Source organism: Macrobrachium rosenbergii, chromosome 34 (genome assembly GCF_040412425.1).
Source record: "Macrobrachium rosenbergii isolate ZJJX-2024 chromosome 34, ASM4041242v1, whole genome shotgun sequence".
In the NCBI taxonomy this organism is placed as follows: domain Eukaryota; kingdom Metazoa; phylum Arthropoda; class Malacostraca; order Decapoda; family Palaemonidae; genus Macrobrachium; species Macrobrachium rosenbergii.
The window spans coordinates 6,607,379-6,630,549 of NC_089774.1; the positions used below are offsets into that span (position 1 = coordinate 6,607,379).

At 39.0% G+C, this 23,171-nt stretch overlaps 2 protein-coding genes across 5 annotated transcripts; both read left to right on the plus strand.

The window, feature by feature from the left end:
- Positions 1-1,732: 1,732 nt before the first annotated feature.
- Positions 1,733-7,758, plus strand: LOC136856124 (uncharacterized). 4 transcript variants are annotated; one of them, XM_067133775.1, is made up of 7 exons: positions 1,733-1,823; positions 3,116-3,251; positions 3,698-3,839; positions 4,279-4,415; positions 4,850-4,993; positions 5,785-5,970; positions 7,555-7,758. In XM_067133775.1, exons 2-7 carry the CDS (start codon positions 3,126-3,128, stop codon positions 7,717-7,719), a joined length of 900 nt encoding a protein of 299 aa, XP_066989876.1. In that variant the 5' UTR covers positions 1,733-1,823; positions 3,116-3,125; the 3' UTR covers positions 7,720-7,758. The 4 variants fall into 4 exon arrangements, with proteins under 4 accessions (XP_066989876.1, XP_066989877.1, XP_066989878.1 ...); XM_067133776.1 differs by having other exon boundaries at positions 1,740-1,875; positions 5,785-5,984; XM_067133777.1 differs by having other exon boundaries at positions 1,740-1,875; positions 7,533-7,758.
- Positions 7,759-20,035: 12,277 nt separating this feature from the next.
- Positions 20,036-22,633, plus strand: LOC136855966 (glutamate receptor ionotropic, delta-2-like). The gene is made up of 5 exons (XM_067133521.1): positions 20,036-20,152; positions 20,474-20,570; positions 20,919-21,030; positions 21,491-21,656; positions 22,252-22,633. Exons 1-5 carry the CDS (start codon positions 20,040-20,042, stop codon positions 22,463-22,465), a joined length of 702 nt encoding a protein of 233 aa, XP_066989622.1. The 5' UTR covers positions 20,036-20,039; the 3' UTR covers positions 22,466-22,633.
- Positions 22,634-23,171: the final 538 nt, after the last annotated feature.

Below are 23,171 nucleotides of genomic sequence, written 5' to 3' on the forward strand. Positions count from 1 at the left end.
CTGATTCCCTGTCTTCACGCCTTTGGTCCACGACGCTTTTTACTCTCAATCATTTATATTGCATTTTTTTATTTTATTTTAGTTAACTTATATGTGTTTTCCATTAAATTTGTAAAAAGAAAGTACTTGCATTTCCGTTTGTTATTACTGGTGCTTCTGTCCTCGTGGTTGAAATTGGTGTCATGATAAAAAATGTCTTGAAGTTTAGTCTATTGAAAGTTATCGGCATATTCGTATATCAAAGCAAATAATAATGAAAAAATTGGTATAAATGATTACAAATCTCTGTAATAGCTGGAGTAATGAGAATCTATATTCACGAATGCGTAAGTGTAACCTTTAAGTGACATTAAGCAAGTTTGAAGAAGAAAAAAATACATTTTCAAATTGTATTGAAATATGACTGGAATCGTGTCACCAAACTTTTTTTTTCTCTAAACCAGTAATAAAAATATAAACATATCATTCCTATTAAAACTTTTACGTCTTGATCTTTGTTATTATAAAGAATGTAAATTTGAATTAGTAATTCATATAGGATCGCATGTAATAGCAAAAAATATGATTAATGTTGCAGAATCTTCATCCACACAATTTGTAAACACAATCAAAACACGCCATCAGAATTAGATGTGAATCACACAAAAAATGCCGTTTTGCAATTCATACGTTTCAAAGGGTTACAGAAATAATTTTAAACTTACATATATCACACTTCATTTGCAAAATATCAATGTGCACGGGAATAAACTTAAACAACAACACTTTATGAGGTGGTACACTAAGCACTTTCAAGCGGTTACGTAATGTTGTGTTAATGTGAATATATGTTTAGCTGACCAATCTACTTGGTTATATAAAAATATACGAGTTATAAATAACTGAATTTAAAATCTATTACTTGGCTCGTTCCGAGAATGATGAATTAATGCCTGAACATACGAACGAACACTACGGTGCAAAAGAAACATTCGTTATGTCCCAACACTTTTCAAAACCGAGTTCATCTGTGTGTATATAAGTTACAAACAGCTTCTCAAATAGTTAAGCGTCAATATATAATTAAAATCTACATGAACGTTCCCAAAGGGTAATGGAGTCAGCCACACTAAGCTGTTGATAAATATGTTTTTGTTACTTAATCTGAGCAAAATCCTAGACCGATAAGGAGACTCTTCAATATAACTTCTTGGTCATTTGAGCGTACGAGTTATTCTCCCGGAGTAAAATCATCATTACAGTATTCTCTCTCTCTCTCTCTCTCTCTCTCTCTCTCTCTCTCTCTCTCTCTCTCTCTCTCTCTCTCTCTCGTAGGCCTAGAGTTTGAATGCCATCTTGCTTTATACGTTCGGGATCAAGTGCGTTTATCTATATATAAACAAACAAACATTTTACACATAGGCCTATGGCCAGTAATATACAATTCTTGGCTAGCAAATTGTTCATCTCCTGCTCTTCAAACCTGCACTGAATAATCTTTAATTCCAAAGACTGCCTATACGCATAATTCCTAAACGAAATAATCTAAAATAACCTATTTTATAGGCCTATACTGCAAGTGACCATCAAATTCAATGAGCGTAAGCGAAGTACACCTTTTAAAACCGCATGAAAACCTACTTTCCACCAAACGAACCAGTCTCCCCTGAAAAATAAACAAATGGAGACAAAAAATGGAGGATATCTGGAACCCCTCCACTAGCAGCTGGCTGACCTTGGCAGGACTACACACATACTGTTGCACATTCTGATCAGTGCAAGGTGAGCTGGTGAAGTGAGACCTTCTCACACCATTTTTCTCTCAGCTGTACTGTCAAGAGAAGGTGAGAAAAAGTGAGAGAGAGCTGATGGAGAAGCTGAGGAAGTTCTGAGAAGGTTTGTAAGAGAGTTATTGAGTCTAATGGGCATTGAAGCAAAGAGTCTCTTCTTAAATACTGTAGGAAAATATGGACTGCCTTTGGCTGAAGCTGTCTTTCTGTGGGAAGCTAATGATTATGCAATACATACACGACATGGCCACTTTATTTCTTTGTTTAAGTGTAATTACACACACAGACACGTATCCAGACTTAAGCTGGACTCATGAACGTTAGAATAGACTCAGATAGAAGCAAAATAAGACGAGAAACAGAAGAATAACGACTAAAACTGTCCCCTTCACCTCAGAGAAGGTCGAGATACGACCTCCAGCCTCAATTTAGGAAGTGGGCCACGGGCAAAACTCTTGAAAAGAAAAAATAAAGACATTGAAAAGTTTGGAAATTAATACATTATGTATTATTTAAACTCCCAGCTTCATAGGTATTGTAATATATGGGCATATACCTTAATAAATGCTTTATTTATTTATATATCTATTTATTTATATATCTATTTATTTAATTAAATTTTCAACAGGGTGACATAACTGTCTTCAAAGAACAGTACATTGCCATCTCAGGATAGAGTGTAAGGTCCGCCAAGCCACTAGTTCTTGCTCATTTTCAATGGTAGGGCTAACAAATCTGTAATTCCTTCTACACACCAGCTTACAGAATTCTCTCCTATCTTCTGTTTTCCATGTGTTCTATAGCCTTCCTTATTTTAAAAGGCAGTCTGTCAGTTTCTACCCCATCCATGAACTGGGGATGTGAAGCTTGGAAAACTTGCTGTGAAATAATAAAATAGGCAGTGAATGGGGTGGTTTTTGTTGTAGAAGATGCAATATTTATTGCAGATAGTGAAGAAAAATTGCAGAAACTGGTGAAATGAAGATAATAAACATTCCAATGAGACCACAATTACATACACTATAATACTGTATTTGCAGACTTCAATATTCATTCTTTATGCCGTTATAATAATTAAAATGTTATATATATATTTCCTAGAACTGTTAATAGAGCAACCTTTGAGCTGTGTGAGAAATGGAGCCAATTTTTATGATGGAATAAGCAATTCGATACCTTCATCTTGCCCAGACCTGATGTGAAAGAGTGTTAGGCCTAACTCCTGAAAAAATGGTATAAGGATAACACAAAATGCAAATAGGGTTAGAACTCCAAAGCCTGATGTTTTTGTGAAGTTCTGTCCTGACGATTAACAGCAACTTAACAGCAATTTGTTCTCTTAACAGCCTCCTCAAGATGGAGTTTCACAGCATGAGTGAGAATGACCAGTTCAGAACAGCCACACAGGAATGCCCCGTCGAGTTACCCCCTCCTCCAAATCACCACAGATGGAGGAGTTTCTTCTTAACCCTCTACATGCAGGTGAGTTCCTTTCCTACAGGTCTTGAGCTGAGAATATATAACTAATCTTCATTATTAAAGGGCACAGAATACCCATCACATTATTTTGCCTCCTGGTAAGTACCAACATTGGTCTAACGTTTCAGCAACTTGCTCAGTCAGCTGGTTTTGTGCCCATGGTGAAACTCACGCCAGACTCCTAAGTGTTGTTGGAAGGTTTGGCAATGCTAGAGCTTTATCTTACAAGGTTTGGAAGCGTCAGTAATAAAATTATTTATAGTATTTACTAAGCTATCGGTTTAGGCAGGTGACAAGCAACAGAATCACTTCAGCCACCAGCCTAGTGTTTCTTAAGGTTCCTGGCAACCTATAGCTCTAATTTTCTTAGCAGAACCTTGATTTTTAAAGGTCGCAAGCAACAGAATTAATAACTGCTTTTCTCTCTAATGACCCATTGGTCTTAACAGGTCATCAGTAGTGAGGAAGACGAGAAGAGAATGTTCAAACACAAAGACTGGGACTTTTGCGTCATCCACTCCAAGCACGAGACAGATCAACAGGCTGCCAAAGGCTTTATAAGATTACTGGAGACCACGCTGGGAATTTTTGGTACAGTGTTATGAATTGTATTAAAGTTATGCTAAGTTTAAGGTATGGCATCCTACACTGTTACAATAGACTTTTCAGTTCTGGATTAAATGCTCTATATTTCTTGTTGAGAATTCTTGTAAGTGTTGTTGGAGTGCTCAGATTATCTGAAATCTAAGTTAGTCAGGCATGCAACCACACAGTTCAGGCACAGCAGTTAAACAATAAACAAAATATTACTTAACTTCTGACAAAGTATTCTAAGATTTTTAGAATTGTGCTCTGAAGTTTTCAGTAAAGTATTCTATGTTTTGTGTAAGGTATTCTAAAGTTGTCCATTACAAAAACAGTGCTTTAAGAAAAACTTCAGTTTTGCCACAATTACTGACCCCTTCTTAGGGCAAAGCTTGGCAAAAAGTCTTAAAATATACCACCTTAAGGAAACAATTTTCTTCTGCAGGTACTTGTAATGGGGACGTTGCCCTTGGGGAAAACACTCTCCAGGCAGCCACTACAATGATTCAGAGGAGCTCCAAAGTCTTTGTCCTGGCAACTAGACATCTGGAGAACCAATCCGTTCCAAAGTATGTCTTCCATGTAAGTAGAGTGCTTGAATAAGCTTCAAAATACAGTCTAATTATAGAGGTTTCTTTGTAAATTGTAGCATGATAAAGACTGCTGGAAATTTTACAGTAATTTTTCTGTAAAACTGAATATATTCCCAAAGGAGACAGAGGAAATGATAAAATACATCCAGTGTCATTACAGAACCTTTCTGCTCTGCAAATTGGTTCTGCAAGAATGGATTTGCAGCACCGTAGCATCAAATTCATTCTTACACTAACTTGATATAACCTAAAGTAACATAAATTAACTTGACCAATTTAGCAAAAAGCAACAGTGACTGAGCTTTGGGCCTGTACAGTGATGTAACCAGACCCAAACTGTCTCTGTAGGGACACCTTCCAACTAGACCTAACCCTAATGGACTTTTCCCCCTAAACTTACTTAAAATTCCTTTTCTATTTCAGTCAGCTCTGATGCAAGAGCTCCAGAGACCTAACTGGCGCCAGAAGATAATTCCCCTGTACCCTCGTGGGCCTAAGTACACGCCACTCTTCCTGGCCAACATAGAGGGGCTGTCAATTGGGAACGATTCTCGCGTGGTGGAACTAGTGAGTTGTGTTTTTTCCCTTTCGAAAGTGCATTTACGACTGAGAGAAAGTTTTGTGGTTTCTATTTCTGATAGAAAACTTGGTAATATGCTAAATTAGCAAGGACTGTCACAAGAGTTTACATTGGTAAATTTACTCTCAGACAAAATAGGAACTAAAGCTTTCTTACAATTGTAAGTTTGGTATTTGTGTATTTATCTTTCACAACCCACTATCTCCATTCCTTTTAATTCATTTAGAGCATTACCTAATATATGCATAAATTAAATAAAACGCAAGCTTGCTCTGCAATAGGCAATTTGGCTAATAAAACCTACAGGTCCTTTTTAATTTTTGGATATAGTTAGAATCCATCAATTCTTGAGTAGCTTTCATAGGAGCCAGTGACAACACAGTACTAACTTATCTTATAATGACGAGTCTAGAAGGTACAGTATTTTGATGTTTTAAAAATTTGTGAATAAGTCTCAGCATTTCCCTTTTACATTAGGTAACTGTTACTTGAGACAAAAAATGTCCATCATTTCCTCACTAGAACTCAAAAGACTGAAGAGAATGTTCAGACTCATAAATTGTCTCTGGATGACACTGGTCATCGTTTTCATACAGGTACATTTTCTGTTCTGTACCTTGTGAGCATTCAGATGGAGCCACCATTGTCACTGGTCTTTTTCCTTGCTGGGATCCTCGCATACATGACACTGGCTTAAGAATCCCAGCTAAGACTCTTTCTCAGGGATGTGGAAATCCCTTTACAGTGGTAAAACCCTCAGAGTGGTGACTCTTTACAGGTATCAGGAGCCATCAGCCTAGAGGAGCAGATGCAAGTCCGCGCCAGAAGGGACAGAGCTAGCTTGACATTCTCCAACAGGCTGAGAGAACTGCGGCAGCAGCGCATTCAGGAGATCCAGGGCGTGATCTTGGGGCTCAGGAGAGAGTACGGAGATGACTACAACCCCAACGAACAAGTTACGGAGGTGAATTTCCTTTGGTAAATGACTTAGACTTGAAGAATCAGATATTATGGCTTGCATGGTACAGTAGCGGTGAGCTTAAGCCTACTGAACATGACATGGTGACATACAATTTCTGCTAAACTGGCTTTAGCTCTAGAGAGATCTGTCTCTTTTAGGATGATGTTAGACCTTAATAGCCTTATCATCCAACTGCTTCTAAACTATAAAGATTTACACTACTTTGCTAAAACTGCTTCAGATTACACAGCTACATTAGGGATGTTGAAAGCACAAGAAAGTCATAAACACTGATCTCATGAAGAAGAAACTAGTAGGACCATTGAAACAGTCACTAAAGACCAGACTATCCAAAGTTATGATTTACCAATTTGCTAGTTTTGACTGTATTAACCCCAGTGACTGTATGCCACAACTGAAATCAACCTATTGAAGAGAAATTTCAACTCCTGTCACACTTGTAGGTCTAGTTATGTTGGTCTAAGTTAAACTAGACTCATTTTTCCCATAGAGACTTATATTTAGTGGTGTTCCCTAGCTACAGAGGCAGGAGTTATGAAGAGTACACTTGAAAACAAAGATTTTAGATGGTACGTAGATTATGTTCAATTTGAAATTTACAATAAGGATAGTGCTAAATCTAGTAAGACCAAATTCTCCTGATGGAGGATACAGGACAGTATTTCAAGCAAGGTTAATAAAAACTAGTGCAATGCTCTTAGTACTGGGGACAGTAGTCATTAGCTGCTATTCATAACAATCTGCAGAGCCTTTCAATTACAATGCATTGCATTTCCTGACTAGATTAACACAAATCAGACATTGTAATTCAATTCTGCTTGTTGTTGTTAAATTAAGTTGACCTTGTGCCAGCAGGGATTCCTACTAACACAAGCAGCCCATAAGTGTCTCAGGTGGGTCCAGTACAGAGATCTGTACCAGGCTTCTTACTTCAAATGGGCCACCACTGTCAAATCTTATGCCAGCATTTGGCCAACTTAATCTAGACCCACCAACTGTTACTGCCTGTACCTGTGGATAAGAGAACTGGTCTTTCTTAATAGGACCAGTATAGTTGCAGACCCTCTTAAACCTATTTGTAACCTTCAGAAGAGAAAATGCTAGTACTGAGTCCTGGTACAGTTGCAGACATACCAGGAAAGACCAGGAGAGTTTCCTAGTGGTAGAGATAGTATCTAGACTTGACTGAAAATTCTCATTAACGCTCAGTGTGGTACCTCACAGAGTTTCAGTTCCGGTAACAGGCGTAGGAACCGGTACGTCAGAGTCCAGTAAATGACTTTTTGAAAACTGACACTTTCACATACAGCCATATTCTTCAGTCACACCAACACATATACCTCTCAATATCTGCTTGTAGGGCATAGTGGTGATGCATATGTATATTAATACTTTTCTGGTTATATGTATATATGATGATATTATTAGTTCTTGATATGTAGAGACACTTGGTTTCGTTGAACCTTCAACCTTGAAGCTTCATTAACATCTGTTGGTACAATTTGACAGCCTCAGTCCATCATGGCGGCTTATAATCAAATTAGGCACTCTGACTCTTCTTACCAGACCCTGCAATCGATCGAGGCCATAATGCTGGACGGCACTGCGTCTTCGAATGACAGCGGACGACAAGTCATCAACATGTCTGGGTGTCAGGCCGTGAGCGTTGGGCCTTCGTTCCACTTCTACGGGAGCCACAGGAACGACGAGGATTCCCCTGCTTTCGAGTGACATCAGACTGTTTCAAAATTACAATAAACTGAACTCAGATGTTTGTATAATATCCCTGTGGATAGCTCAATACCTGGGCTTGGTTGGGACAGGTTAGACACAGTTACTGAACAGGGCACGCCATGCTGTAAGGTATGACAGGAGGGTCGACAAAGCAATTTTTGACCACAGGGATGTTACACTCTGTCCCAAAGCTTGGGCCAAGGTACTTTCACTCTGTAAACTCATTTAGGGACCAGTGGTGAGAGGTTTTGGCTTAGCTTGGAAGACGGTGGGTCTAAAGTGAGGAGTTTGCTACCAGTGCACCATCCATTACACACGAACAATATATGGGTACATGTCTTTAAAGATTCTTGCTGTATCTGATAGACAGGTTTCCTCAGTTCAGTTTCACATGGTTGCAATGTTAATACAGGGAAATGGCCTTGATTGGCTACAGAATTAATTCTGGGACACTTTGCAGACTGAGATTCATTCTTTCTTTAAATCTTCAGCTGAAAACCCTTCTGGACACAACAAACAGACTTCAAACCCAAGGGAGCTGCAAAGAGGAATCAGCCTGTAAAGAAGGAGAGAGAGAGAAGTTACAAGAAAAGGTGATAAATAAATAAATAAGAGGGAATGGAAAATAAAACCGAGGCACCTGATTTCAGGTGACATCAGCAGCAGGAATGAATTTGCTCCTCCCTTAAACATCTGGAGGTCAGAAGTTTCAACAACTGCACTGGTCAAACTATCCCACATTCTAGTTGTAGCCATGATAAAACCCCTAGCAAACTGAGGGGTATTAAACCTGATGCTAGAAAATGATATAAAGTTTGCAACAATCTCAAAGATCTTGGAGATGAAACCTTCTAATAATTTCGGCGCCGAAAGACCTGGCAATCACGAGGCTATCTTTAAGAACAGATTAGATGCAGCCCAGGCCTGAATAAAATATGAAAATAGGGGCCGAATGGAGGACAAGATATGGTCTTAATTTCTAAAGAAGCGAAAGACCTACTTCTGAAAGGGCGTAAGTTTTGGAAACGCGAAACAAAGGCACTTGGAGAAGTACCCCCAAAATTCAACTAGATTGCTTTGATAACAGGCTATAAAACCCAATAAAATACGGAGTTCAACTATATTAAAAACTATGTTTTGTTGTGTTTTCAATTTCAGAAAGAACTCCAACAGTTCCTTCTATTTTTCTTGTCAGTTTTACCCTTAGAAAGTACCACTTAATTTGCGGATACTACTCAGCTCCCCAAGTTCTTTCTAGATCTTGATAAAGCGAGGCCGGAATTGTTCCAGATGAATACTTCAACAAGAAAGATGAACTTTTCAAATGTCTCCCGGATCAGAACTTAAAATAAGGTCTGGAAAACCACGAAAAGATTTGACGACCACAGAAGAAATCAGAGTTTTTTGATTAGTTGTCCGAACTTTCTGGACCAAAAATCAAGTCATGTACACTGAATAAAGAATTATTCTACAGAAAAAAATCTACAGAATTGACTGGCGTTTATTCTAGGATGTAGCACGTACAAAATCAACAGGAATTTGTTCTACAGAGTAGCGGAAGGTAAACGAGGACTTTACGAATTTAAACACCAGCGAATTGCACTTCCTCGTGGAGTTGGTAAACCACAGTAATGACCACTGAAAATCCGATAATTCACGGCACTTACGAACCTGATTGACAAAGAACGCCCTAAAGTATTCATTTGCTATTTGGCTGACCTTTTACCGCGTCAATCACCGCCCGGAACTTTTCTCGATAAAGGAAAAGACGAAAGAAGAAATCTTTTAAAAGGAAAGAGCCAACAAGGTAGGTAAGATCTTCGACCTGGGGATGTCAACAAAAGCTTCTTCTTCTTGTGAAAACTTGTGGGAGATTGAGGCGTTGACATTGATGGCGTTCTTGGCGAGTGGGCGTTACTTCTCTCTCTCTCTCTCTCTCTCTCTCTCTCTCACACACACACACACACTACATTCGTATATGTCTGTCTGGTACGTAAACAAATACTTAAGGAGATTGAAAACACACACATACACAAAAGATGTTGAATAAAAATTTCTGCGATTATACAATATATATTACAGTATTACCTAAATGCAGTCTCTCTCTCTCTCTCTCTCTCTCTCTCTCTCTACACACATTATAAGACCTAAAACAGTTGTACGAGTTTCATACATATCAAGTAAATGTCTCAGTGGCAGAGAGAGAGAGAGAGAGAGAGAGAGAGAGAGAGAGAGAGAGAGAGAGAGAGAGCTGGCCCATAAATCCCCACATACATTTCAACCCTGGCTTCTATAAACCTTCCAACTTTCCTCCAAATCTTTTGCACAAATCCTGTTCCTTCCATATCCTACTTATCCTGTGAATCCTATCTTCTCATATCCTATAATCCTTCAGGATACTTACTCTCATTCCTCTATTTTTCCTGATTCTATTTGTGATCCTTCTTAGCACACAACTTTGCACCTTAGTTTCAGACCAATTTTTACATCAAACCAGCCACTCTCCCTTCAGTATACTGAATTGAATTCTTGGGTATCTAGGAACCCAGTTGACACTATTAAAAGTCCTATTCTCCCAAGAGTTGGGAGAAGGACATGTCCAAACCATCTCCTATCTCCCTTTCCTCATTATATCATCTATATATGGGATCTCAATAAGTGTTATTTTTGTTTACTTTATCTGAAAAATTTTGCTTATGTCAGCAAATATCATTTGGGTTAAATAATGCCTTTGTTTATTATCATTATTTACTAATAATTTATGTTTACTATAATCCATACTTTTTTCAGTTATTGTAAGTGGTCATGGATGAGAGAGAGAGAGAGAGAGAGAGAGAGAGAGAGAGAGAGAGAGAGAGAGAGAGAGAGAGCCACAAACTCTTCCGTTCAATCTGTCTAACTTTCCGTAAGACTGACAGACATATTGACATATGAAGACTTAGTCCACCAAGAAAACTTAAACAAGTTATAAGGACATGATTGATTGGCCTGCCTGGTTTTGGTGTTCAAACAGCCAATCAGGAGCGAGGCCCTCTCAAACCACCAATCAGGAGCGCTCAACTACCACTCTTCTATTGGCTGTCACCACCCTTTCAAAAACCTAATCGTGCTTCCCTATTGGCTCTCACACTTCCAGAGAACTAACCGTGCTTCCCAATTGGCTGACATCAATTCAAAGACCTCATCATGCATCCCCATTGGCTGGCATCGTTCATGGGCGGGGCTTGTAACATTCCCATTCCATGATACTTGCAAGTCCTAGCTCATACGATCAGGAGACTTCAAAGAAGAAGGTTCTCTGCAGAGGGCAGTTGTCTGGGTGAGATACCAAGTAGCTAAGGCCTGATTATTGGTTAATTTTGAGTGAAAATTATCTTCTAACATAAAGTGACCTGACCTAACCTAATACCAGGATTATAACTTGATATATCACTCTAATCTAAAGACAAAACTTACTTATATCCAGGGGATCTTAGCCTGGGGTTAGCTACCCACCAGGGATTAAATCATTTAACAGTTCTATACCCTGTGGCAGACTGACTGAGTACTTGGCTAGCTCGAGTGGAACCCTGGGGGTACAGAGTTGATTCAGGGACGTACTCAGTGGATTAATACTGTATTTGCTCGACTCAGAAGGGATTACTTTTATAACTATACAATAGAGTAAAATCAGGGGTTATATTACCTAGTACCTGGGAAATAAACTGTCCCAGGCCACAATCTATCCAGGTACAAGCTTGTCAGGGTTACAATCCAACCTGCTGCGACTGGTCTGGGCAAGAAAAAGGTAGTGAACTGTTCGTTCCTTTTTGGTACGTAAGTACACAATTCTGTATCCTAGGGGCGTGTACTAAACGTCGACCAATTAATATAAAATATTAAAAATAAAGGAATGATTCAAGATGATTTTAAACTGATAAATAGTTATAGGTTATTCTTTACAGCCTCAAAATTCACAACAGAGGCCTGTGGGGGTGGCAATCTCACGTCCTTACTTATCCCAGTCCTGAAGGAATCTAGATTAGGATGGAAGAAGGAGACAGAGTGAGGTTCAATCCTAAAGGAAGCTGTAGGACTATTTCTTGGAGGACGGTGGGTTATAGGTATGGAAAATGGAGGCATGAAAGAAATTCCAAAGTTTGGAAGTAATAGATAATATTTATCTGTATATATACATATAATATAAACAATTCCTAATTTCAGTGCACTGACAAAACAGCGCTGATTCAGTCAACGGAATGGCAGAAATCGTATTCCTTGTAATCAAAATTACCATAATAGGGCCTTCTCTTCTTTCTATAAATATATATATATTATATATATATATATATATATATATATATATATATATATATATATATATATATATATATATATATATATATTCTGTGCGTGTGTAAATAAATGAACCAATTCATGCGTAATCGAAAATTGCAAATGGCGGTAGAGAACTTTCTCTTATACCTAATGTTTTTCCAGTCATATCCGCGCAGGAAACCGAATCCCTGGAAGAGATAACGCCCCTCCTACGAGTGGCAGATCCTACGAAGGGAATCCTTCCGAAAGGAGGCAGCAAAGGACGTGGAATTCACGTCCCAGGGAGCAAAAATCAAACGGAACCGGAATCTCTAACGGACAATGGCTGCGCTAGCGTCTCTATCGGGCGGGACGGTTGGGGATTGAATTTGGATAGCCGGTCCTACGAGCTTTTGGAGGGGCTTAGAGTGCCGTCTGTGGCCGTTGTCTCGCAGTGCCAGGAAGGTAAGGGTTATTAATTGTTATTTTTATTGTTTATTGAGAAAAGGGAGAAGAAGAATAGGGTTTAAAATGCGTAAACATCCTTACCTATGCGTCTAGACTTCCGGAGTAAATTTGCAAAGCATAAAATGAGTGAAAAATCGTAAACAGAACAACAAAGAAAAAAGAAATAACGGATAAATTAGGCGATATGTAAATACATACACTTATAAACAACAAGGCAATTCACAGAAACATAAAAACATTTTTAAAGAAACATCAGTCTATGGTAAGATTTGTCATACCAGATGGAAAAATGCTTACGGTGTCTCCTAGTCTTCGTAAGCAAACTGCTCACTTATCTTGCCATTTTTGCCTCGTTTCCTCATCTATATGTTTCCGTAAAGATGTGTGTATAATAAATTACACACTTGCACATACACACACACACACACAACTTAACAGGATCATGCTACAGTCAAAAAGAACGCTTGTCTTCAAAACTCGCCATTTTTTCTACAACCCTCTACGCTTAGTGTCGATGACTGGGCCTAACACAGAATCAACTAGCCCTGAAATCTATATCTGATTCTGTATAATGATCTTGAGGTTACTCTGTAAACGAAGGATGGCATAGTAGGATCAGGATTAAGAGAAAATAGGATAGGAAGCGCCGAATAGGATACCATGAGTCTAGGAGATGAGTTACAGGACAGGAGAGAGATTCGTTATCAGCCAAGCCACGCCACCAAGATTTTACGTTTTTTATAACAAAATACTATAAACATTTAGCTTCTGGTTGCTGTCAATGGTTTTAATGTTACTGAATGCAACATCTTTAATTACATTTTACTCCAGAAAGACATTTAAACCGGTATCCTAGACTCACGCTATCCTATTTTTGCGCATCCTATCCTGTTTCCTCGATATTCCTCCTGGCCTAACAAGTACGAACCTCAGGTGAACTATAGCAGATATGAACGAAGAGATAAGACATTCCAGCACTTTATTCACTTAAAACACTTTAAAAAAAGGTCTATTTTAACCTGAGATATGTCCCCCGAATACATAGTTAGGTCTAGGAGGGTGGAAATTTTAACACAGAACAACATTGGCACTGTGTATGGCGCCTGTTCTGAAAAGATGGATATTTTAGCAAATTATTTTAAAAGTTTTTGTAATGTTCGTGGCCATACTAATGGTATATATTTATTTATGTTTTGCCATTACACAAATGAATAATTTGTAACTTATAAAAATATACTATTATATACAGTACAATAAATATTTTATATATATATTTATATATATATATACAGTATATTGTTATTTATTAAATTTATTTCAGCTACGCCGTGATGGCGAAATAAAATGATTTTGAATTTATATATATAAATAAGAATATGGATAAACATATGAATAAAATATAGATGTATACGTTTGCAAATAAGTCAATGTATGAATGAATTAATTGACTGACTCACTTTGTAAGAAATTGTTTATTATTATTATTATTATTATTATTATTATTATTATTATTATTATTATTATTATTAACAATGTCTACAGTGCAGGACCACCAGGTTTAATGATTAGATTTGGCAAAAATCTCCCTAGTAAAATAATGAGCAATATAATGTCTTTGTCAACAAATGAACAAAACTCTACCAAATCTTAACTCAAATCATGCTGCCGACATTGGCGCCTGGCGCTAAATGCGGCAACAAAAAGCTTATGAGACATGCGACATATCCTTTGGTTCTCCAGACTTCCTAATGCTGGCCACACGCGTACGCGACTGGCATCGGGTTTGTCCTGCTAGGATTAGCACGCGCTCCAGTCCGCTTGGGTATACCCCATACGCGCAGATTACTTGCTCTACACATATTTTGAGAGGGCAGAGTAATATGCAGTGGCCGTGCTCCCTCCAGTTCTGTAGTGTCCTGATACAGCGAGTGTTTTTAAATCATGGCACTCCTGCAAGACGAATACGAACATGAAATTTGCAAGAAAAAGGTAAAGGACGGGTGAAGACATGACTGAGAAAGAGAGAGAAGTTTTATCATACGACTTTGTTAAAAGAATTACAGGAAAATAACCTCAGAACATTATAGAAATTATTTAAGAATGACTGATGATGCCTTCAGAGACCTTTTGTCCCTAGTGTCCCCAAAATTTACAAAGAAAGATACAGTAATGAGAAGATTAGTTATTTATTTATTATATATATACTCTATATATATATACTGTATATATTCATAAAGCCTTACTTTATTTATTTTGTCTGTTATATAATTAGTAAGTCGAACTTCCAATCCAGATTACTACGCAGTGGTCAGAGATACCTGGTTAAAATGAAAACAAATCTCTGCGAAAAATCAGCACCTCTTAAGTGGTGCTGATTGTGAGCAAAGATTTTTGTTTATTTTAATCAAATATCTCTGGCTATTGCGCACTTCTCTAGGTTGGAAGTTCGACATACTGCTTTTGTTGATCTTGCAAGTTCGAGGTTGATTCCCGAGGAGTTTCTTGGTCTGCTATAAAGAGCAATAAATCGAAATACCACAACTTGGGCGCTTATAATTCGTCTTCTCCTGCGTCTAATTCCTTCGATTCCCGAATTTTTTTTTTCAGATCTTTCCGAAATGACCCCTAAGTGTGGCAATTTTAGTTTTCACAAAATCTACTTTTGCATCTTTATTTTCTTCCAAAATTCCAGCAACTGTTCATATTGGAGTAAAATCTGGACAGGTCCCCCTCACTAATGAAATCGTGAGGTAAAAACCTGACTGACTGCGACATCCCTTTACAGAAGTAGTCATCTCGACAGGACTGGCGTCAATAGCCCCCATACGCGTCAAAGACTGACCGGTTCGTACCAGTCGCGTACGTGTTTGGCCAGCTTTCAAGTCCCTTTGTTTATCCCCAGAGCCTTCTCACCTGAAGATGCTCCGTACTTGGGAAGCGAAGGGCCTTTCAGTGTGCCTGTTCAACTCCTCTATCACCTTGACAAAGTCCTTGATGAAAGACCCTGATTGGAGTCCCTGTTTCCTGAGGCGCCAGTGGACCGTCGTCCTCTTTGGAAGTCCCCAGTGGTCCGCCGAAGTCATCACGTCTTCTAAGAGTCTTGGACTTTATGATTCTGTAAGGGAGCCTCCTGTTCGTGTTTCTGGTTATTTGTCACTAAAGTAGAGACCTGCTCTCTTCTGTATCTGTCAAGAAGTGTGTTAAGTGCACATGTTTTCACTACTCTTTTCAAAGTATAATATATTATTGAAATCAAGAGCCTTTGTCTTCAGTTTTCATTTATCAAATGTACCCCTAAGCTACCAACAGCCTCCTTGTCTAATGTCAGTATTTTACTGAAGTATAAAAAGGTAATCTAATGAAAACTTAACCTTTCCCAGAATATTCAAAGACATTCCTCTTCTTAGGTTTGATGTTTCTCCATTTCTGCACCACAGAATCTTGCTGTCACTATATTCTCGGTTTTTCAATCCTTCAGACTCATTTAGTATCTTTGTATGAACCTTTCCAGCGCCAGGACAACACAGCCATTTCAGCTTTATTTAAATAACTCACAAAACCTTTGGTTTCCTTCAATGTGTATAACTACAATCACACAATCTTCTCTTATATACAATACCTACAAAAATCTAAAACTCCAAGACCAATTTTCCTTTTCTTTAATCATCAACAGTTTCAAGATGCAAGGCTACAATCCCATGACTCTGGCTGTTAAATGAGTTTTGTTATGACAGTTAAAGAACCTATTCCATCTATGTAGTGGTCTTGAAAAATAGCAGTTATTGATGTTCCAAAATCACAGAGGTACCCTATCAAATACTTAGGTCTAGGACTTTGCCATAGGTTTTGTCTTTTCATATTTAAGTTCTCCTAAATGACACCAACTTCGCGAATAATCTCTTCTCTTATCACCTTCTCGACCAGAGAGTCCACTGGGTACTGGTTGTAGCCGAGGAAAGGGAATCGGGTTCAATATCGCCGACGCTTTCGGCCTTCGAAATCTACCAGCGGGTGACTTGGCTCCTCTGGGTGTGGAAACTCAATGGTATTTATGACCTAAAGATGTTTTACAAGATGCCTTCTCACTGTAGTGGAGGTTACTTTCTTGAAAGCAGTTTCTTCTGCATCGCTTGCAAAGAATCTCTTGGTAAACTTTACAACAATGTCTGACAGACTTTTCAGAAAGCAGGTCTTTGTAAATCCCATAAAAATTTCTGACAGATTTTCCAGAATGCAGATCTCTATGACCCCCACAACAAAATCTGACATATTTTCAAGAAAGGAGACCTTTGAAAACGCCACAATTTCTGGTAGACTGTACAGAAAGTAGATGATTTTCGTAATACAATCTACTGTTAGATTAAATGATTTATCATCATTTCTCTGATGTGAAATCAATGAAAACTATACCTTATTTTTGAAGGTAAAACAACAACCAACTCTGGAATTTTCCCTCTGTCAGACTGGGTCATTTTGGTCAGCAGTGCCACAAGCAACGGACTCATCAGCAAGGCAAGCGGGACACTGGAGTCCAGACAGAAATGGCAGACACCACCTTCAAGCCAGCAGGCCACTGAGACCGCCTTACACAGAGAATTTCTTTGGCAGGTTGATAAGAGTGGTTAGCATGAGGGAAACCTACCCAGGTATGACCACAGAAATTAAAGTTCTTTATCTCTTCCTTCACGAATGTTCTTATTTACTGGAAAGCAAAAAAGAGGTGTTTCCAGTACATGCTGACTCTGAAGTAGCACAGTACTGTGGTGCCTTAGTAATCTTTTCTCATATTTTCAGAGACAATTTATCTGCGAGCTGAGCTAAAACAGTTGCTTATTTTGAGACATCATAAAAGAACCTCACAAGCTGATAAGATAATCACAAAGAACCCCCTTTTATACCTTTTAAAAGGATTAAGTAGGCTTTATCATTAACAGGTCACGAGACACTGATGAGTCAGAGTGCCTCGTCTTTAACAGGTCTCGAAATACTGATGATTCAGAATGCTTTGCCTTGTACAGGTCTCGAAACACCAGTGATTCAGTATGCCCTGTCTTTCACAGGTCTCGAAACACTCAAGGATTCTGTACCTGTCTCGAACAGGTCTCGAATCGCCCAAAGTACCATTTATCGAGAAACCAAAGTCTCTTTTCAGATTCATTTCCTCCGTACTTTCCAGGCATCGTCCATTCGACGACCAGCCGCTGTTACTTCAAGAGAGACGGAACAACTCGCTGCATAGGCTATGAGGGAGAGACTTTCACCATCATTGTCGATTCTCTTAACCTCACCATCACGAACAGGAAGGTCGATACCTGTGGGATTCCCACGGACAAGAACAGCAGGGTGGTCGTCATATCCAGAGACGTAAGAAGACCACAGGTTCTGTCGTTTGTGGAAGGGAAGAAGAAGAAGAAGAAGGTCTTTTGCCCCGTTCTTCTTCTTCTTGAAGTTTTTTTTCTGGAATCTTGTAGCACCTTCCAATCAAACTTTGCGCCGTGTTTGTACTTTTTATCGGATAAAATGAACTCGAGACATATTTTGGGAGTGTTTGAATTTAACATTGGTCCCTTAGAACGGCACAACTTATGAAGGATTGTGTAGATGATGATGAAGCGTTGGAATTAAGACAAATGAAACAGTAGGGAAACAAGGAAATTTAGGTGTATATATACACAATCCTCAATATTGTGCCATGCTTAAAAAATTGTATATTAAATATATATAAAATATATATATATATATATATATGTGTGCGTGTGTGTGGTTTAATATCTATTTCACTCTACCTTGAGCGAACTGGATATTACACTTTCCCGCACTTCCTCAAAGACTCGGAAACCTCACCTACGGAATCCCTGAGGACCGCAACCGCAAACATCCCTGACGCAAAGCGACCTCCAATCACCTACACACTAAACTATACACTAATCCGCCCCCCCGGTTCCCTGTCACCACACAACAGGAAGCGGACATCTCCCTCGGCATCTGTTCCATGACCGCTGACCGCTATCAGATCGCCGACTTCACGGAATTCTTCATAGGAGTGCGATCCAGCATTCGGTCCTCGGAGCCGCACCTCGTAACGGAGACCTTTCTGATCTTCAGCGTCTTCAACTGGACGGTGAGTTTAATAAATAGTTTTTTTTTTTAAATGATCTGGGAGCGTTTTATTGAGGTGTTTTTGTTTACAGTTTGGAGTTTAATGTTTCTAAAAGATCCCGACGCGTTTTACTGTCTTCGGCAAGGCTGTGTTTTTTGTTTGTAGTTAGGTTAATTTGTCTGATTGTATGTTACAAAGTTTGGAGTTGTTTAAACAATCCAGGTGCGTTTTACTGAGGTGTTTTTGTTTATAGTTAGGTTAATTTGTTTGTTTATATGTTACAGTAATTTAAAGTTGTTAAATGATCCCGGGCGCGTTTTATTGCATCCAACAGTAGATTTTGTTTTTGTGTTTTTAGCTCGGTTAATCTGTCTTTTTATGTCTGTTTCTCAAGACAACTAAAGATTACAGAAAAAGTTTCATGGAGATTTTGACGAAAAGCTGACCAATAGTTAAAGACTATTGTTGATGCTCTACTGAAAGCATTCCAAATGACAGTCGAATCTCTTGAGATATCTCGAAATGGACAAAGACATGAATATGTTGAAGCTTCTCCTTATATACTCTATGAGTAGGGCTCCGTCGAGCATTGCTGCTTATGTGTGTGTGTGTGACTTGTATCTATGCAAAATAAATTCTTGGGAAGCGAATATTGTCCAGACCTGAAAAAGACTCTGGTGTCGAAAGTCAGAGAGGCTCTTTGTGGCGACTGCAGAAGTTGCCTACCCACCATAAGCATTGATTCTCGATGGAGCCACAGCCCTACTAGAAGTTGCAGTAGTGGAAATGTGAAAGTATGATTTCATTGGTACTAACTGGTACTAATTTATGTCTGCACAGTAGTTCTAATAAATTTTGACATCTATAATTCCGTTTCATTTATTTATTTCCACAGTCTCACAAATTAATCACAGATATGAGTCAAATACTTTCCATTTCATTTATTTATTTCCACAGGCTCATAAAGTAATCATAGACATTATAATAACAGAAGCCATTCTCTTCCAGACATGGGTGACTAGTTCTCTATATGTCATCTTCGTCGTTTTAACTCTGTGGATCCTGAGCAGCGTCACCGCGTCCCTGGGGCTCCAATCCGAGCGCTCCTTGGCCTCCATCTTGGATCAGGTCTTACGGTCATGCATCTACCAAGGTAAGGAGGTTCTGGGACAGTTTCTGCATTTTTACTTTCTCTTACCTGGCTGGAACCAACTACAGGCAGTGGGTAAAGCAGAATAAGCCCCGAAAATGGTTTGCCTAAGTGGGAATTGAATCCCAAGACCTCAAGCTAGTGAAGCGAGGGACATGTAATGTCTACCTTGTATTTTATTGTTAATTATTACTTTACTTCAAAGACAGAAAACCTGTAATTCTTTGCACAGTTTTCTTTTTCAATCCAAGATAATTCAGAATACGAAGTCTCACTTCAACCCTTTCCTCACTAGGCTATGAGATGCAAGACGCCAGCATGTGCGTTCGCTGTCTGGTGGCTGTGAGTTGGCTGGTGACCATCACGCTGGTCTCCAGCTACTCCGGGAACCTCACGGCTTGGCTCTCTATCCCAAGGTAATGACGAGAAGGGTCTGTGTCCTTGAGTTAGATGATTAAAATAGGGTTTGTCATGTGGGGACAGATTCTTGGGGCAGGGTTTGGTCTACACCTTTCTCTACCAACTCTGTTTGTTGTTTCACTGTGGCTTGGGCCAGATTAGAGTTTGATTGTGATGGGATTTGTCACAGAGAATGGGGACAACACATCATGAATGTTTGGTCTACACCTTTCTGTATCTCCTCAGTTTGTTTCACTGTGGCTCAGGCTACAGCAAAGAGTTGTGGCATATCACATCAGCCCTTTGCACTAAAGTAGTTTATACTAATTTTTTTTCAGACTGGAACGACCAATCAACTCCCTCAACGACCTTGCAAAGAGACCAGACATCGAAACATATGTCGCCATCAACAGCGAAAATCACCAGCTCTTCATGGTACAGTCTCCAAACTTTGATTCAGCTGTAGACTGATTAGGGTGATAGCTTTCCATATTTTTAAAACATAATTTGCATAAAATAATCAAGAGAGAATTTGAATTAGTCAATAAAATTACAGTCGAAGTACGGGCAGCTATTTCAGGGCACTGGACTGTGGTTATGGGTAGCAAATGTCCCTATTCTGGTAAAAGAATACCAGGTTAGATTATGTTTGATTACCACAGCCTACAGTTTTCTTTGCTTTACCTGAAAATTCTGTCTGAGAATGGGCTCGCTCATGGAGACTGCAACTTTACCGTGCATTTTCCAGACATCAGTAGCTATAACCAAGTTTCTTATTGACAGAATCAAACCAAAGGTATTCTGGGTGCTATCAGCAAACATGTGGTGCCAGACACAGGGGCAGATTTTGCTATTAAACAACGGAGAGTCATTGATGGGAAAGCAGTGGCTATCAGTAAGTTAAGCTTTTTTCGTTCATGGTGAACCAAGACATTCTGGTATTGAGATGTACTGACATAACCCTACTTCCACAAGAGATCAATATTGAGATGTTTTGGCTTTTATTCCTGCAGATGCTCTCAGGGTGTGGCCAAATAGCAGTAAAACATGTTATAAACACTTCAGCAAAACATGTCATAGACACATGTCGGCAACTTATTGCAAACACATCACAAAAAGGTTGAATACAAGTCAACGACTTATTGGTAGTTCTAACCAATGCTTCATACGATTATCCAGCATTTACTAAAGGTTTGTTCAACACTTATAGTCGCAGACTTGAATTCACCCTGTCTGAGATAGGTATGTGATAAGTTGCCAACATACGTTCATGACATGTTTTGCTGCAGTGTGGAAACACCCTTAGTATATAATAAATCATAATTCTTATTCTTCTTCTTCCTCTTCTATAACAGGCAGTGACAGCTTCCATTACTTCACTGCTACATATTACAATCAACTGGAAGGGATCCTTGGATTTGCACCGTGCAGACTCCACATATCGACTCAACCTGTCATACAAACATACTATACATTCATTATTAACAAAAACAGTTGGTTCAAGGAACAGATGGATAAACGGTAAGTTCGTATGGTCAAATTAACTTTGTGTGAGTGAGGATAGTACATTTTTTATGCATAAAATCTGATGGTGACACCCAAAATTCTGAGCAGCTTTGAGGTTCTGCCCAATACCTTCGCTATGTGCATCCCTAGGAATGCATTAAAGTTAGGCAAACAACACGATTAAAGATCTCAGATGAAAATGCCAACATTTTTTCTCCTTCATCTGCATTTCTAAGATTCCTGAAGACCTCTCATAAGCATCTTGCTTGGGCTGGACATCACACTGTCCAATTTCATGTCAGTATTCAATATAATTACTTATTCACACAAAATTTACTTGTTCCAAATTCCAGAATGGCAACTGGTCCATGGCTGCATAAACTGTAAATTTTACAAGGCTTATGAAGACTTCTTGAACTTTCTTGAATCTGAAGATATGTCTGCAAAATTCTTGGCGAATCTCTACTTGAGTCGCAGACACTGTTATGAATGTAGGATTTAGTGCCAAGTTGGTTTAGGTAAAATTTTCTAGGCTCAGTTACCTTGTCTTTCTGTCCAAAACCTCCAAAACCTGACCAACACCCCCTCAAGAGGAATCTTTCACGAACAGAATCAGATGGCTTCGATCGTACGGCATCGTCAACCAGTTGGTCAAGAAGTTCGACCCGCCTGGATGCTACCTCTACAACCCAAAGGACATACTAGGGTCATCGCAGAGCCTGAACACGACCCAACTCCAGGGCATCATCTGGGTGTGGCTGACGGGCATCCTACTGTCTGCCACTGTGTTCTTGGCGGAGCGTTTTATTTGCAAGAAGTCGTGAATGAAAAAGGATTTGTTATGATTGTAACTTTTGACCACAACTGTGAGTTGCAACCATCTTGAAGCCTCTTCCTCTAAGGGGAAACAAGTTTATGTATAAACAATTGAAAGTAATGGTGGAACAGAAATTAAATTTATGTATTTAAATCAATAAAGCTTTCTCTAGCAAGGCGCTTCTTCTATTCCTCGCTATCTCCAAGACAAATATAAAAGATTAGGACCTTTTTCTAAGTACCAAGGTGACTCCGATTATGTAATCTCCTCAGTCTCATTCAGGGGACTCAAGAGATAAAAAAAGGGTGAAAAGCAAACAAACACAGCATAGATATTCTCAGCGCAGAAGCCTCTTATCTCTGAAGCAGACCAGATAACATCGTTTATGCCGTGAGATATGAGACGCGCGATTCTTTTTAAGCCGCAGATAAGATTTGGTCCCAGCGGTTACGTCACTGCTTTTCAGGCCACACGCGTTGGCTGGCTGCTCTCCCCTGAATTTCTTTCTGTGTCACAGGTGTTTGACTTTGTACTGCTCAGTCAGTTCACTTTCAGGGCACAAACGCATGTGTACTCATTAAGGGTATATCAGACCACGGGTGTTCAAATATTCAAGCGCTACAGTTTACTTTCAAACACGTCTTCACAGCTGTACATCTTCTTCCACTCATTTTCAGGCTACAGGTGTTCAGACCTTTCCTTTTATTTAGCTT

Excerpts from the sequence above, each read along its gene's own strand:
- LOC136856124 (XM_067133775.1), top strand. The coding sequence starts at position 3,126 with ATGGAGTTTCACAGCATGAGTGAGAATGACCAGTTCAGAACAGCCACA. Across the intron at positions 3,840-4,278 it reads GACCACGCTGGGAATTTTTG|GTACTTGTAATGGGGACGTT; the intron begins GTACAGTGTTAT and ends TTTCTTCTGCAG. Across the intron at positions 4,994-5,784 it reads ATTCTCGCGTGGTGGAACTA|GTATCAGGAGCCATCAGCCT; the intron begins GTGAGTTGTGTT and ends GACTCTTTACAG.
- LOC136855966 (XM_067133521.1), top strand. The coding sequence starts at position 20,040 with ATGCAAGACGCCAGCATGTGCGTTCGCTGTCTGGTGGCTGTGAGTTGG. Across the intron at positions 20,571-20,918 it reads AAAATCACCAGCTCTTCATG|AATCAAACCAAAGGTATTCT; the intron begins GTACAGTCTCCA and ends TCTTATTGACAG. Across the intron at positions 21,031-21,490 it reads TGGGAAAGCAGTGGCTATCA|GCAGTGACAGCTTCCATTAC; the intron begins GTAAGTTAAGCT and ends CTTCTATAACAG.